This window comes from Geotrypetes seraphini, chromosome 2 (assembly GCF_902459505.1).
Source record: "Geotrypetes seraphini chromosome 2, aGeoSer1.1, whole genome shotgun sequence".
Lineage (NCBI taxonomy): Eukaryota > Metazoa > Chordata > Amphibia > Gymnophiona > Dermophiidae > Geotrypetes > Geotrypetes seraphini.
The window spans coordinates 318,750,178-318,768,112 of NC_047085.1; the positions used below are offsets into that span (position 1 = coordinate 318,750,178).

At 42.5% G+C, this 17,935-nt stretch overlaps 1 protein-coding gene across 2 annotated transcripts in view; it reads left to right on the forward strand.

The window, feature by feature from the left end:
• The window catches only part of DYNC1LI1 (dynein cytoplasmic 1 light intermediate chain 1), a 141,705-nt gene that overhangs the window by 63,852 nt on the left and 59,918 nt on the right, over window positions 1–17,935 (forward strand). For both annotated transcript variants that reach the window (XM_033930100.1, XM_033930101.1), the window contains one exon: window positions 15,583–15,694. In XM_033930100.1, the coding sequence (XP_033785991.1) occupies window positions 15,583–15,694 (112 nt within the window). The remainder of the gene's footprint in view (window positions 1–15,582; window positions 15,695–17,935) is intronic.

Consider the following 17,935-nt stretch of genomic DNA (forward strand, 5'->3'; position numbering starts at 1 on the left):
GTGATTTCCATGTTGCTTCACAGTAAACAGACGTTCACAGTGAAGGCTTGGAGGTGTTACCAGCCTTGGTGCGCCCTGAAACAGGTGGACCCTTTTCTTCCATCGATTCCTCAGGTCCTGGAGTTTCTGCAGGAAGGCCTGAAGGAAGGGTCTTGCAATGGCTTCGCTTCAGGTTCAGATTGCTGGTCTTTCGTGTATGGGTTCTCCTTTCCTGAGGGGCTCCTTGGCAGTTCATACGGATGTGGTTCATTTTCTGTAGGGCGCATTGTGACTGAGGCTCCTTTGCGCCTTCCCTGTCCGACCTGGAACCTTAATATGATTTTTTGCTCTTTGGCTCATCCCCCTTATGAGTCTTTGGAGCAGGTGTCTCTGATGGATGTCGCAATTGAGACAGTCTTCTTTGTGGCTGTTACTTTAACCTGGAGGGTTTCAGAGCTTCAGGCTCTTTCCTGCAGGGATCCCTTTCTGCATATTATGGATTCTGCTGTGATGCTGCGTACTGTTTCTTCTTTTCTTTTTACAAATTCGAGGCACTGCCATGGGAGCCAAGATGGCACTGACTATAGCGTGTTTGTATGTGGCAGCATTCGAAGAGCAATATTTGTATCCTTCAGTCTACTTTGCCAAATTGCTCATATGGAAACGCTATATGGATGACGTGTTCGCGGTATGGCTGGGCACAGAAACAGAGTTGTCTTCATTCTTGACATGGATTAATCAGGGTGATACTAACTTGAAGTTCACAGTCCAGTCCGATACACACTCGCTGCCGTTTTTGGATATCATATCAAGTTCAATACCACCATCTTCAGAAAATCCACAGACCGGAATAACCTTTTAAGGTTTGAGTGTTTCCATCTGAAACACCTACGTAACATTCTACGGGGAGAGAAGTGGAAGACGGCTGGCCCCTAATACCCAAAGCTCTCCTCTGGGGCAGCCAACATCAGAGGCACTGGCAACTTCCCCAGAAAATGATGCGGGAGAATGCAAAGAGGTCCCACTGCACACTGCTCCAACGCCAAGGTAAAAAAATATTGTGGCGGGAGCAACGCATTCCTCCAATCAAAATCTGCTCCTCATTGCTGCTGCTCTTCTATTGGCTGAACTGATCGCAGCCTTACCTCCACTGCTTCCTGCCCCCAGCTGTGCTTGACGAGGATCAACCAGCTGGAGCCTTACAGACCCCGAAGCAGGGAACCTTTTTGTGTTGCAGTTGCAAAGGCAGTGTGGGAGAGATTCCCTGAGGAAAGGGGACATAGCCGACATGGAACTTTTTTTTTTTCTCAAAATGTTGCTTACTCTGAATGTTACTCACTGGTGGAAAGCAGCCTGGCGGTCACCTAAATTAGCCAGGCGGAGTGCCCGGCTAAAAGGCCCTAGGAAGAACACTTTCCCCATTTAAGTCCTGTATGGCCCCATCACATATGAGTTTCATTACCAACTGCTGCAATAGTTCTCCTTGAAGAGAATCCAGGATCTTCTTACTTCTAGGAGACCCTGCAATAGGGATACTCCAACATCTTGCATGTTAAAATCACCTATTAGCAATACTTCCCCTTTTACAGCTGTATTATGAATGTCTGCTATCAAATCTCTGTCTACTTCTGGCTGTGAAGGAGGCCTGTATAATCATACTAATATAAATACATGTTCCATTCCCTCTTTCCAGATTGACCCACAGTGCCTCTTCCTTACCTTGCAGATCCTGCAATTATGTGACTTTAATATGATTTTTAACATATTGTTTATTAAAATCTTTATATACCGCATATACAGCCAAAAAGGATCAAAGCGGTTTGCAATATAACTCCATTTAAATAGGAAAGAAAAGGAAAAAGAATAGCATTTGTAATACATAATATCCTATAACAGTGTTTTCAACCTTTTTACACCTATGGACCAGCAGAAATATAAAAATTATTCTGTGGATCGGCATCGGTCTGTGGACCGGCGGTTGAAGAATACTGGGCTAAGTCGTGGGCCAGACCCTGCCCATCTCTTCCCATGTCCACCCCAGACCCCGCCCCCATAATAGTACTAATTGCACCTTGCACGTCCCTTGCCTCATCTGGAAGCCTTCCCTCTGACGTTGCAACGTCAGAGAGAAGGCTTCCGGTTCAGGCGCAGGATGCCCGTAGGAGCCACTGCCTGTGGCTTTGTGCACTGAATCAGTTAGAAATAGGGAGCTGGCTCGAAGATAACGCCACATCGATCGCACCGTGGACCGGCGGTTGAAGAACACTGTTTTGGGCCTGATGCACGTGCTGGCCCTGTGGACAGGCAGGAAATTTCTGTGGACCAGCACTGGTCCATGGACCAGTGGTTGAAGAACACTGTCCTATAACATCCAAATTAACAAAATTAATTAATTAATACAAATTTAAAAAAATTATAAAAGTATATAAATGCAGACTGCAGTCCCGAATCCATCTCATCAATTTTAAAAGGCCATTTGAAAAAAAATATGCCTTTAGATGTCTTAAAATTTTGAAATGATTCTTCCTTCCTCAATTCCACAGGCAAGTTGTTCCATAATACTGGGACAAAATTTAAAAAATGCACAATTTCTAGTTGAAGCAAGACTAGATATTTCCACTACTCCCTCCTTTTCTTCCTATCCTGTCTTTTCTGAACAGATTATAGCCCGGTATAACTATATCCTAGTCATGGTTCTCCGTGAACCACATCTAAACTAAACTAAACCTTAAGTTTGTATACCACATTATCTCCATAAAGATAGAGATGTATCCCATGTAGGATCTTGAAAATTAGGCAGGTACATTTAAAGTGAATCCTAGAAATCACCGGAAGCCAGTGAAGTTTTGACAGAAGCGGGGAAACATGATCGAATTTGCTTTTTGCAAAGATCAACCTAGCCGCAGTGTTCTGGATCCGCTGAAGTCTTTGAAGATTTTTCTTGGTTAGACAGATAGATGGAATTACAATAGTCCAGTCTGGAAAGAATGATCGATTGTACAAGGACATCAAAATGTTGTTGGTGGAAGCAGGATCTCAATTTCCTCAGCATGTGAAGACTAGAAAAACATTATTTTACTAGAGAGTTGAGGTGATCATTAAAGGAAAGTGTAGAGTCAATATGCCCAGGACTTTGCTTGAGAATTCAATCTGCAGTGAGGGACCAGAAGTAGTGGAATGAGCGTGGGTAACTGATCTAATTTTGGGCCAAGCCAGAGTAGTTTTGTTTTGGACTCATTCAGCTTCATTTGTACAGAGAGGGCCCAGGATTGGAGTTTCGTTATACAAGCTGTTATATTTTCAGTGAGATTAATGAGGTTCGAATCTATCTCGAGAAAGGCAAGGATGTCATCTGCATATGTAAATAGAGTTTCAAAGGGAGGAAGATGGAAGAATTTCAAAGAAGACATATAAATGTTGAAAAGAATAGGGGACAGGGGTGATCCCTGGGGAAACATCTCTGATTGCCACTAAATCCAACTTGGCCTTTTCCATCACAGCCTCTAGATTCAGAGCCAGACATTTTTTCCATAGCTGAAACAAATTTTTTTTATATCAATCGTATGGACAATTTTTCTAATCATTGTGGTTCTAGTCTTCCAATTTTCCTTTTGTTGGCCTAAATCAGTTTCCAAAGCCCTTTTTCCTCCTTTCCTTTTCTTCCCCTTCTTTCCTGTGCTCTATTTTTGATCTTTCCTGTTAATATAAATATATATAAATATATATATATATATATATATATTTGTGTATATATGTATGTGTATATATATATTTATTTATTTTATTTTTAACAAGTTGAAAATACATGACAGGAAATTAAATTACCTCATAAGAAAAATAATCAATATTATGATAATAATAATAACTTTATTTTGAATACCGCAAGACCACAGCAGTTCAGAGCGGTTTACAGAGGAAGAGACTGTACACAGACAACGATGTTACAGAAAAAGATTTTCAAATTACATTAGCAAGTCAAGAGTAGTTGGGTATATCCGGAGGCATTTCAGAGATACAAGGCAGGAAGAGAGTCAGAGAAATATATCAAAGAGATAGGTTTTAATTGATTTCCTGAAGGTTTGGTAGGAGGGTGCATTAGAAATGAGGGTGGTTAAACATTTATACTATAAACTAATTTGCCTGCTTGGAAAGATGGAGATCTATCAAGCAAACTCTTGTAGATATAGCTAAGGATGGAAAGGCAAATAGATAGGCACTATGTGTGCAGGTGGTCCCTGGAAATTCAAAATGGTGTAACAGGTAGATTGGGGATGAACCTGTTAAGGTTTTGAAGCAGAGGCAGGCAAACTTGAAGATGATCCTGCCTCCATCGGCAGCCAGTGTAGTTTTCTGTAATTCGGGCTTACATGAACTGACATTTTGAGACCGTAAATGAGGCGGACGGCAGCATTCTGAATGACTCTCAGTCGTTTGATGGTTTTCTTAAAGGATCCCAAGTATATAATATTGCAGTAATCTAACATGCTTAAGATTAGAGATTGAACCAGCAGTCGAAAAGAGAGGAAATCAAAATAGTGTTTGATGGTGCGAAGTTTCCAAAGGATGCAAAAGCATTTTTTTAACCTGAGCATTAGTATGGTCTTCAAAAGTCAGGCATCTGTCCAGGATGACTCCAAGGATTTTGATAGTAGAATTAATTGGGTAATTTAACCCGTTTAGTTTCAAAGAGGTATTTGTTAACTTGTAGTTAGGACTTGCCAAGAAAATCTTGATTTTTTTCTGGGTTCAGTTTTAATTTGAATTGTGTAGTCCATTGTTCTACCTTAGTGAGGACAGATGAGGTGAATTGTTCTGTCTCTTGTGTCAGTGAGGTTATGGGAATGATAATTGTAATGTCATCTGCGTATATGTACGATTTCAATATTAAGTCAGATAGCATATGTCCCAACGATGCCATATAGACGTTGAATACAGAAGGTGAGAGAGGGGAGTCCTGTGGAACTCCACAGGGATTACACCAATATTGGGAGAAGGTTCCATCACGGTGAACCTGGTAAGTGCGTTTTTTTAAAGAAGCCTGTAAACCAGTTTAGTACCTGTCCAGAAATGCTAATAGAATCGAGGCATCTAAGCAGAATGTCATGGTCAACAAGATCAAAGGCACTACTCAAGTCGAACTGAAGTACCAGTGTGCTTTTTCCTAGGGAAAACAAATGGAAGAGGTAATCAGTCAGTGAAGCTAAGACTGTTTCCGTACTGTAATTTGTGCGAAAACCGGATTGAGAGTCATGTAGAATGTTGAACTTCTCTAAATATTTCATGAGATCAAGGTTGACTAGACCTTCCATTAGTTTGAGGAAAAATGGTATGTTGGCAATGGGTCTGTAGTTGGCAGCCAAAGAGACTGGCTCCTTGGAGTTTTTAATAATAGGAGTCACAAGGATATGGCCGAGTTCCACCGGAAAGTAGCCAGTGGACAAACATAGAGAAACCCAGTTGAAAAGTTCAGCTTTGAATGGGAAGGGGGCTGATTTCATGATAGATGATGGGCAATTGTCTAATAAGCAATTGGATTTTGCATATTTAGAGTAGAGCTTGAGAAATTGGTTTCAATCTGGATTTTCGAAATGATTTCAGGTCATAACAGCAATTGAACCTTCATTTTCTAGAGCAGGTTGGTTGATTATTAGGTCTATGCTAGTAGCTACAAGAGACGATTTCAAATTATGAATTTTAGTGGCGAAGTAGTCTTTTTGGAAGGTTCAATTCTATCCAAATTTCAGTTTGCAGCTAGGTTTGCAGCAGAGGGTGGGAGATCTGTGTTAGAACATTTATGTAGATCAATGTCAAACAGAGAATTGACTATTCTGAAAAGTTCTTTGCTATTCAGCGAAGGAGAATTAATTGTTTGGAAGTAATGTTTACAATGTTTTCCTTTAATCATTCTTTTATACTCTTTAACTTTTAGTCACCAGATGAATCTGTTCTTATCTTTCCCCGATTTACACCATGTTCTTTCCAATGTACTTACTTCTCATTTTAAAGCTAATAGATCAGCATCATACCAGCTGTCTGATAAACGATGTGTTTTCTTACATAGTTTCAGTGGTGCAATATTGTTTAGGACATGATCACTGAAATTTGGATCTAAGTCAGAGTTGGATATTAAGCTACAGTGCGACCAAAATTCTACTGGGCTCAATTGTCCTCTTGTCCAAATCGTTTTCATTTTGCGATTGGTCCTTGGTTTCCTTTTGGGTTGTGTTTTGATCCAGGTTTCATCTTTAAAACTTACACTGGGGGTAGTTGGAGCATTGGAAAGAAATGTAATCAAATCTGTGGTGACCTTTCCTATGGGTTTTAGTCGGAGGTGGCTTGGAAAAACCTAGGGATGTGAGGAAGGAAAGTAGATCTGCTACGTTGGAATTCTCTTCCTGCTTGAGGTGTAACAACATCACCGGCTAAAAGATTGTAGGCACCGGCTACTGAGTTTGTAAGGAGGAATTCGTAGAGGTAGAGGTTACAGTCCACAAGTCAGAAGAGAGAAATTAATCACTTCCAAGGGAAGTTGGATTTTAAGGAAAAAGAAAAACGATTGAAAGAAATACAGAGGACTGTTGGATAATTCTATTTATACAGCCTGAATGGTGGTTTCCACAGAAGCTTCTGGCTTTCTTATTGCTGCTTTACCTTCCAAAAAGAATTGCAACTGTTCAGATTCATAGAAGATATATCTACTAGCTTGGTATGTATGCAGCATTTACAGGGGAAATGTAATTGGAAGGTTGCTCCCAGGTTTAATATTGATGACGATAAATCAGGAATTGTTTACGCCTGACTTGGGCCCACTTAGAAACATCAGGAAAAATTGCGATTTTGCATTCATGAAATTCAACATAATCAGTCCTATAGAACAGACGAAGAATAGCTTCTTTATCTTGTAGAAAAACAAAAGTTACTAGTAAAGTAGCTCTGGCCGTAATCTCAATCTGTGATGATTCCAAGATACCAGTGAGATTCAAGTCTCCTGGTTGTTCTTCCATCTTATCTTTGTCTTTCGGCACATTTAAGTAGTATAATTTTTGTAAGGATGGTTTATTATTGTCTGGATATTTTAACACTGAAGTAAGAAATAATTGAAATAAATCCGTGGAAGAATGTAATCTAGATACATGGAAATTCAATAATCTTAAGTTTAAATTCCTATTTAAAATTTCCATATTCTCAATTTTCCTAGCTAATAAAACTTTTGTCCTTTAATTGCAAATTAGAGGCAACTTTAAGCTCTGTAACTGAATTATCAACCTTATCCATTCTAGAAGCCTATTGTTGAAATTTATGTTCAAAATCTTTGAATTGAATTGAAGTATTTTGTACAGTGGATATAAAGTGGGTGCATACCTTGTGTAAATTTTCAATAGCACTCCAGATAGCGTCCATGTCCACAACCGATGGTTTAATCAGTGGAGCTGGGAGAGAAGTCACTGAAATCACCGAAGAAATCGGGTCTGAGGATTTAATGAAAGAGCCTTCCTTCCCTGCCATACTTCAAGCAGTAAGCTCTCCAACCGCTAACGCCGGCTGCTTGAAGAGTCGGGAAGTTGAGATCTCCATCTGGGGTCAGGGGTGAAACCTGCAGCGTCAACGGAGACAACAGCTCCGGGGTTTCCTGAACTGAGGTAGGTATCCCCGACATTGTCCTGGGATGCGGGGGAGCTCCAGGCCCAGCGGGGCTAAGCGAAACATTTCCCTCTAAAACCGAGGTTTGCCCACCTAAGTCCCCAGAGTCAGCCATTCCAACAGGGACAGCAAAGGACGTTATCGCTGTCTGTCACGTTAACGAGGTGGAAGAGGAGGCAGGAAGATCACTCCTCTGCTTACCCTGCGCTTTGGCATCTCAGTAAGTAAGAAAATCCCAATAGAAAGCTTCTTTATAAGAATTTTGCCGAGGATTGCAGGAGCCACCAAAGACGCAACTCAGTCTGACGCCATCTTGATTCCCCAATATTTTTTATTTTCCTCTTCTGTGCCTCTTTCCATTTAGAACTAGATTTTTGCTTCTCCTTTCCCCCTCTCCCTACACCTTCAGTCCTCAATTTCTCCTTTTCCATCTTTTATCCTATATAATAAAACGCTAGACGCGCATGCGCACTCAGACCAGCGTGATCTGTAATCCCTGATCCGTAGGTACGTGGTCAGAGTGCGTATGCGGCAGTCAGATCGTGAAAGCAAAGCACAGCATAGCCGGCGACTCCCCCCTCACTCACCGCCAAAGATTCATGTCTGTCCAGGTCAGGGAACAGAATATTATAAGAAGAGACAGCCTTACAATGCACAGGGGGTGAGAGGAGAGATGAAACCAACGGTCACACACTCGAGCGCTGTGGCCAACTCTTTTACACTGCACAGCCGAACTCTGCAGCTCCTCTCAAGAGCCTCACCAGCACTCCAGCGCTGTAGCCGACAAACTCATAGCCACACCTAAGCGCCAGTTTCTCTATGTCAGTTAGCGTAGTGAGAGGCCGGGACTTAGGAGGAGAGCAGACCCGGGATTCGTCCGGCCCCAGCCAGGCAAGACCCCCCTTCCCCGCCGCACCCAGGCCCCGGCGGTCCATGCCTGCAGGAGGAGGGCTTCGAGGAAGCCAGCTGTCAGCAGAGGGCAGACACGGGCCCAGGACGGATTTGCTCCAGCTTGCGCCACCTTCAAAATTACGGCCCCACACCGCCTCCCTGCTCATGCAGACCTCCATCAACGAAAAACGGCACTACCATTTGAAGTTTATTTTTAAAGTTTAAAGTCGCTGCAGCTCCTCTCAAGAGCCGCACCTGCGTCAGAGAAGGCTTCCGATGCAGGCAGCGATCGTGAGAGGAGCCGCCGTGGCAACTTTAAACTTTAAAAATAAACTTCAAATGGTAGTGCCGTTTTTGCATTTCTGCCTATGCCCTTGCTTTCTCCCTAGCCCCCAGTGCCCTACCGGTCTGTACCTTTGTATATATCCTTTCCAGTGTGCTTTTTAATACTCGAGGCAGCAAAACAGCCCTGCAGGTGCTACCTGAGCAACAAGCCTGTCTTGCTGTCTTATCCAACGTCTGTTTCTTAAGGATTAATTATGTGCTAAGAATAAATAGGGAGCCATGCAGAAGCTATGTGGAGGGAGACAGCAGAAAGGGGAGAGGTAGAAACATAGAAACATAGAAAGATGACGGCAGATAAGGGCCATAGCCCATCAAGTCTGCCCACACCATTTACCCACCCTCTTAAGTCTACTGACCCCTAAAGTACAATAATTGTACTGTCATTCTACTGACCCGCCAATTCAAGTCCTAGTGACCCTATCCCTTGGCATGACCTCGTAGGGATCCCACATAGGTATCCCATTTGTTCTTGAAGTCTGGGATGCTGCGTGCCTCGACCACCTGCACTGGAAGCTTGTTCCAATGCTCAATCACTCTCTCCGTGAAGAAGTACTTCCTGGCGTCTCCACGAAACTTCCCTCCCTTGAGTTTGAGCGGATGTCCTCTTGTGGTCGAGGGTCCCTTGAGAAGAAAGATATCCTCTTCCACCTCGACCCGTCCCGTGATGTACTTAAAAGTCTCAATCATGTCTCCCCTCTCCCTACGCTCTTCGAGAGTGTAGAGCTGCAATTTGCTCAATCTTTCTTCGTACAGGAGACCCTTTAGCCCCGAGACCAACCTGGTGGCCATCCGCTGAACCGATTCAATTCTGAGCACATCCTTACGGTAATGTGGCCTCCAGAATTGCACACAGTATTCCAGATGAGGTCTCACCATGGCTCTGTACAATGGCATCATGACTTCAGGTTTCCTGTTGACAAAGCTTCTCTTGATACAACCTATCATCTGCCGTGCTTTAGATGAAGCCTTCTCCACCTGAGTGGCTGCCTTCATGTCAGCACTGATGATCACTCCCAAGTCTCGTTCTTCTGTAGTCCTTGTTAAAGTTTCTCCATTCAGGGTGTAGGTTCTGCAAGGATTTCTGTTACCGAGATGCATGACCTTACATTTCTTGGCGTTGAAGCCAAGCTGCCAGATCAAGGACCATTTTTCTAAAGTACGCAGGTCTTGCTCCATAGCATCCTGTAGATTATAGCCGTTTACTATATTGCATAGTTTGGCGTCATCAGCGAATAAGGTTACCTTGCCTTGAAGCCCTTGAGTTAGATCCCCAATGAATATGTTGAAGAGGAGTGGGCCCAGGACTGAACCCTGTGGCACTCCGCTAGTCACCTCTGACATTTTAGAGAAGGTACCGTTAACCACCACCCTCTGAAGTCTGCCACTAAGCCAATCTTTAACCCATGCAGTTAGAGTCTCTCCTAATCCCATCGATTTCATCTTGTTCAGCAGCCTGCGGTGTGGGACGCTGTCAAACGCTTTGCTGAAGTCCAGGTACACGACGTCCAAGGACTCTCCTGAGTCCAGTCTTCTTGTTACCCAGTCAAAGAAGCTGATTAGATTGGACTGGCATGACCTACCCTTGGTGAATCCATGTTGGCTGGGATCCCGGAGATTTCCCTCGTTCAGGATCGTATCTAATTTATATTTAACTAGTGTTTCCATGAGTTTACACACTATTGAGGTGAGGCTTACCGGTCTATAGTTCGCAGCCTCAGCCTTGCAACCCTTTTTATGTAGAGGAACGACATTGGCTGTTTTCCAGTCCAACGGAACTATCCCCGTACTTAGTGAGAGATTGAATAGCATTGTCAACGGTTCCGCCAGAACATCTCTCAATTCTCTGAGCACTCTTGGGTGTAAATTGTCCGGACCCATGGCCTTGTTTACCTTTAGCTTTGCCAGTTCGTTGTAGACGTCCCCAGGTGTGAATTCAAAATTCTGAAACGGGTCATCCATGTCTTGTTTTATCATCAACTGTGGTCCGTGTCCCGGTGCTTCGCGGGTGAAGACTGAGCAGAAATATTCATTTAGTAGTTCTGCTTTTTCTGAATCTGCCATCGCGTAGTTTCCGTCCGATTGTCTAAGACGTACTATACCGTCTGTGTTCCTTTTCCTGTCACTGATATACCTAAAGAAGGATTTGTCCCCTTTTTTAATGTTTTTTGCCAGAGTTTCTTCCACTCGAAGTTTGGCCTCCCTAACTGCTCTTTTGACCGCTGCAGATCTGGTCTTATATTCTACTTTAGTTTCTTTTCTCTGCGTACGTTTGTAGGAAAGAAATGCTTTTTTTTTCTCCTTAATGAGGTGCGAGATCTCTTCAGTGAACCATTGGGGTTTGTTGTTTCTTTGTCTTTTATCTACTGATTTTATGTAGCGATTAGTTGCTTCGTGTATAGATGATTTCAGGTACGACCACATAGTTTCCACATTGCCGGTCTCTGCTTGGTCCTGCAGCGTCTGATGAACGAAATCTCCCATGCGTGCGAAGTCGGTGTCCCGGAATTTGAGCACCTTTGTTTTTGTAATTGATTTAGGGGATCCTTTCCCAAGGTTGAACCATACCATGTTATGGTCGCTGGAGGCTAGCGTATCTCCTACCGCGACCTCTGAGACGCTTTCCCCGTTGGTGAGTACCAGGTCTAGGATCGCCTGGGCCCTAGTGGGCTCCGTTACCATTTGTCTGAGATGTACTCCTTTTATGGAGGTCAAAAGCCTCCTGCTGCTGCTGGTTGTTGCTGAAAATGTGTTCCAGTCTGCATCCGGCATGTTGAAGTCTCCTAGCAGTACAGTGTCGCCCCGTAGAGTTATATTCTCTATGTCTTCAATTAATTCTGCGTCCATGTCTTCCGGTTGTCTTGGAGGTCTGTATACGACACCAAGATACAGGCATTTTTTGCCACCTCTTGCCAGGTTTATCCAGAGGGACTCCCCGGTATACTTGACATCAGTGATCCTGGTGGTTTTGATGCCCTCTTTAATGTATAGTGCTACCCCTCCACCTAACCTGCCCTTCCTGTCCTGACGAAGTAGATTGTACCCCGGTATAGCCATATCCCACCCATGTGCGTCCGTGAACCAAGTCTCGGATATTGCCACCACGTCCAGGTTGGCATCCCTAATTTCAGTTTCCAGTTCTAGAATTTTATTGCCTAAACTGTGTGCATTAACATACATGGCCCTCCACCCTTTGCGTTTGTTGAGTCCCTGTAAGGCTATTCCTGACTGAGTCTGTGTGGCTCCTAGAGAATTGTTTGCAAATTGTGTCCTTACCTCGGAAATAGAGTGTCGATTCGTCCCATCAGAATAGTTCCTTTCCACACCAGTATATGAGTGGGTCCCCTCCCCCAACTTACCTAGTTTAAAGCCCTGTGAAGCAGGCGGGCTAGTCGGTGTCCGAAGATGTTCTTACCTCTGCTGGTCAAATGAAGTCCGTCTGGTCCCTGTAGTCCCTGCAGTGCCTCTCTATGATCCAGGAATCTGAAGTTCATATCTCGACACCATCCTCGTAGCCATTCATTCGTTCTCCGGATGCATTCATCTCTGGCTCTTCCCTTGCCTCTAACTGGTAGGATTGATGAGAAGACCACCTGCGCACTTGTCTGCTTCAGCCTCTCACCCAAGGCTCCGAAGTCTCTGGTGATGGTCTCCGGGGTGTTCCTGGCAGTGTCATTCGTACCTATATGGATAAGAAGCATAGGAAAATGGTCATGAGGTGTAAGTAGTTTACCCAGGCTGGAGGTGACGTCCCGTATTTTGGCTCCAGGCAGACAGCAAACCTCTCTTGAGTGTGCATCCGGTCTGCAGATTGGTCCCTCGGTGCCCCTCAGCATGGAGTCCCCAATGACTATAACTCTGCGCTTCTTCCGCTGTGGAGGGGGAAATCGGTCAGCAGATGGGGTTGCGTGTTGGGCCTGCTCCTGTTCTTCGAGTTCTTCGTGCTGGGCCTGCTCCTGTACCTTGTCGGCAGCTTCTTCCTGAAGAATCTGGAATCTATTCTTCAGGACGAGTTGAGGGGTTGATGTAGGGTTGGCCTGTTGGGAAGAAAAAGAAGAGGATGAAGAAAATGAAAGAGGGGGGGGGGATCTTCTATGTTTACCTGAGGTAAGTGTTATATGCTGAGAGGGAGACCAAGGCAGGAACTGAGGAACATCCAAAGGCAATTGTCTAACTGGTATAAGGAAAAGAAAGAAGGGAAGAGATGGAAAAAGACCAAAAAAATTAGCTATAGGGGCCTCTACAGACGGAGAAAAAAAGAGTAGGGTTGTGAATTAATTAGATTCAGTTCATTTAGACAACTTAAAATGAAGTGGGGGGAGAGAAATGCTGCTGCATAGGGGGCAGGGAGAGAGACAGATAGAAAGAAAGACAGATAGACATAGTCTAGCACCGTTAATGTAACGGGCTTGCTTTGGGGAGGGGGGGAGGGAGACAGAAGGGGGCCACGGAGAGACAGTCAGGCAGATAAATACATGTAGGCAGGAGGCCAGGGAGAAAGACAGAGAGACATACAGAAAGAAAGACAGGGGGCCAGGGAGAGAGACAGACATAAAGAAAGACAGAGAGACAGATAGAATAAACACAGATAGACAGCATGCAAGGAGAGAGACACAAAGAAAAAAAAAGACAGACAGCCAGCGACCAACCCAGACAAACACTAGCCAAGGAGAGAGAGAGAGAGAGAGAGAGAAAGAATGACAGACAGGGGGCCAGAGAGACAGACAGAAAGAAAGACAGACAGACACATCTATTCTAGCACCCATTAATTTAACGGGCTTAAAGACTAGTGTAATGCCAATTTTTAAAAAGGATTCCAGAGGTGATCTGGGAAATTATAGACCGGTAACTCTGATATCGGTGCCGGGCAAAATGGAGGAGACTATTGCAAAGAACAGAATGATGAAAATATACATGCACACAACGAAAATTCCAAAAGATACTGCCGAAGGAACTTGCAAAAAGAAATAACAGAAATGCAGTGTAGTCAATAGGTTCAGAGAGCAGTATCCTGGACGTAAGAGAGTGAACCGGGTAAAACACCCTAAACTACTATAAACTAATATAAATCAGACACCAAAGGAAAAGTGAAACGGGATATCCTCAGTGTGAGATAATAGCGAAGGGAGGACAAGCCTCCAGTGCTAAACACAAGGCAGCGGCGGGAAGTCCCTACCTGCACACCATCACAGGAAATCTCTCGTGTGCCTAACATAAAAGTGAATAATGGTGCAGTGAATAAAAAGCACAGTGATTAATGAATCAATAAATTACATTCACACACGTAGGCCAAGATACCACTCAAAGAACCCCCCAGCCAACTCCAAAAAGATAGTACTTAGCTTGAATTGACGAATAGATAAAATCCTTCAAATAACCACACATCCAAAAGCAAATAGCATGACTTGTTCATCAAACAGGGTTCAACCGAGCGCGGTTTCGGTGACAAGGAGTCCCTTCATCAGGAACCCATTAAGTTGAAATGCTGAGAATATCAAAAGCATAGAGGACGGCAATCCAAGCTGGCTGGAAGGAGAGTTCATTGTGAAGCATGAGGACCTCGAATTACAAATCAGATGTTTGGACTGTGAGGGAACAAGGGCAGGTAGATCATTTTGTTGCAGCCAATATGCAGTATGTGAGATAATGCAAGAAGGTACCGAGGTATGTATCCCTGGTATCCATGATTCTTTATTACATGTATTTCTTCCAATGTTGTATACCTTTTGGTGTACCCCTGTCAACTGTGCTATGGGGTCATACTTTGAAGCTGATTAAAACGCGGCTCATTGAGCACAGAAGGTAAGTGGATCTCCTAATATATGTTAATAAAAATCATTCTTTCAAGGATTTTTACTATACTATTAAACTGTGTGATTCAGTTATCCTGTTGAGGTATCATCAAAAAGAGATTATATCAGTTGGAGCAGAGATGGATCTTTACTCTGAATACAATTTGGTTGCAGGGTTTAAATCAAAAAGTAGAATATTTTTTTTTTTGGGGGGGGGAGTTAAGTACACTTTTTATGCTTTCCCCGGAAGTGAATCTGTTAGTATTCTTTTTTTAAGCCAGCCATATTAGTGTACTGTATGGATAGTTCTCCCCTGATGCAGCCAGGCAATCTGATGAAACAAGAACCCTTGTCGGGATTGGAAATTCTTTTGCTGGAGTAATAGAGATTAAATTATTTTTCTGGAATAATGGAAGTGTTTAGAGAATTGAGAACTGCTTGAAATTTAGAAACTGTAGACCATGAGTTGACATCTTCAGTTTAAGATAAATGACTTATAAAATATTCCTGTGCACAGTAGTGATGTGGACCTTTTTTGAGATATTTGCTGCAAAAGTGTTGTGGAGGGATTTTTTTTTTTTTTTTTTTTTTTGGGGGGGGGGGGAGGTTTGAATGCCAGTGAAGGCAACTTGAAGCTTTCTAAGTTTATGCTACTAAAGTCTGAGGCTTTTTTTTTTTTCCTCCACATTTTAGTAATTGCTGGATACTCTGTAGGTTTCCTCCACTGACTGACTTAGTAACAATCAGATTATAGCAGTGCTAGTTGGTATTTTGTACCATATTCATGATGACTATCCTGAAAACCTGATTGGCTGAGTGTGTCCCAAAGACTTAGTTAAGAGCATTTGCATTAGAGCATGTAGCAGAAATTGTGATGAAGATATATGGTTGTGAAGTTTTAAAATAAAAAAAATTGTGTTTTTCTGTATATTTAAAGTCCAGCAGGCTGGGATAATGAAAAGAAGATAAGAATTTTACATGAAAACTTTCAGACATTAAAAGCAGATGACAATTTTGAAGAGATCATAAGAAAACCACCTGTTAGAAAGGTAACTTGATTTTTTTTTTTTTTTTTTTTTAATTTATGCTTTACAAGAAATACTTGTAATTGTGTTAAAAATTTATTTAGGGAAAATTATGTAGCATTAATTAATTTGCAACGTATGATAAATTTGTTGAATCAATTTGCAGATTATCTGAGGGTAGTTTGACTTCTAAATGATTTCTTCTTGATCTGAAATGATTTTTATATGACGTGACATGAATACTTTACTGAGTGAGACATAAGGTCCATCATGCACAGCATCCTATCTGACAGAAGCGACTCTAGGTTCCAAACCATGCTCATATCAGAGATAAACAGTGGTTTCTCAAATAAGACTTTTACAGTCGATACAAAATGAAGTCATGGCAACTTTTTATTTTCTTTTGAAAATGCTTCAATGAAAGTGTGTGATATGTACTTCTTAATGTCACCAGATGAAAGATGAGTGCAGCAATCTCTGGTAGGGGAGAAGCAAAAAACAAAAAAACAAAAACATGATAATTGAAATTGTTTTATTAAGGCATATAGTGTACAGCATGAACAACAAAGTACAAAGTGTTTTAACTGTTAACCTCTTTCAAAGTAATCTCCCAAGTTGTCTTGTGTGTCATCCAGTTTGTGAGGGACACACTATGAATGCATAGTATTACAAGTCATTTCTGCAGTACCATCTGTGTCATGCAGTATGGGAGAAAAATCCAGAACTGTTGCACAATGTCATAATCCTACAGGACAATGCTTTGAAGGATGTTAACAGTTAAACATACTTTGATTGTGTGCTTGGTTTAATAAAACAGCTAATATTTATTACTTGTTTGTTAGAATGGATTAGATTGTTTTATTATCTTCAGTTCTAGGTGGGATACAAATTCATGTACTTAATAAAAATAATATAACAGAAGGATAAATATCAGTAAAATATTTAAATACTTTGCTGATCAATCAGTTCTGTTGCAAGAGACAAAAAAATCTGCCATCTTTTAAACCTCAATCTAAATAGCAAGACTTGACTTCAGATACTTTCTAAAAATACAATAATTTTTTCATTCTGATTTTTAGTATCTTATTCCATTCAATTTACTGCTGTAAATTACCTTTATCCAAGGACAAGCAGGCAGAATATTCTTGCATGTGGGTGATGTCATGCATGGAGTCCGGTATAGACAGTTTTAAAAGTGAACCATAACTTCCATACCGTGCATGCGCGAGTGCCTTCCTGCCCAACCTAGGCGCACACAGTTCTTCGCTCTCCACAGAGCAAAGAAGTTGTATTTTGGACTTCATCCGGTTCATGTGCCTTCAACCCGCCATTCTTTTAGACTTTATTTTGGTCTACTAATTAGCCTTTTTCTTAAATAACTTTTTTTTTTTTTTTTTAGGGGGATGTCGTTCTCTCACGGTGGGCTTTTGCCCTTTTAGGGGGTTGTTTCTGCTGTTGCATGAGGTATTTCTCAAGGCTTCTAGCCTTTGAATATCTTTTCTTTTTCTCAGAATACTATATTTAAACATTGAGTTTAACTTTGCCAGTGCTATTTTCCCATCCATGTTGAAGCCGTTGATGATTTTTAAAAAGTGGTGTCAGTGGCCTATATTCTTAACTAACCTGCATAGCTGGTGTTTGCAGTGCTTAGGCCCTGAACATCATGTGGAGTCCTGCCTGCGCTACACTACCGTACAGAAGCATTTTTTTTAAAGCAAGATGCCTCCAACAAGAGAAGGTTTTTGGGTCGTCAATGGATGCCAATAAGCGTTGTGATGCATCAGCATCGAATGACATCCTGGCATTGGGGAAGCTAGCTGAGAAGCCATCCTCTTCCCAGCCAACATTGCAAGCCTCTTCCAATTAAGAGTCCCTTGATGCAGGCTAAAAAGCGACATCATTGCTCTCCATCTCCACAGGGGTTTTCTCCTTTAGGGTGTGCGTCCTCACCGAGGTTACCCAGCCTGAGACAAACTGCTGCACCAATGGTATCGGCACTTGAATCAAGGCTACCGGTGCAGCTCTTCAAAGAAAAACTCAACGAGTTCTTTCGGAGGGAGCTTGGAGACATCCTTAGGCTGCATGCTGCACAGCTGTTTTTCCACTTCCTCAGTACCAGCCCAGTCTCAGCATAGCACATCGAGGCCACAGGGTACCAGATCTCCATCGAGGCATCGATCAACATCGCATCAATTTCCTTGTGTGCATCGACGATCTTCATCAAGACATTGATCCTCTGCCTCTGAGCATTGCTCTTCATCGAAG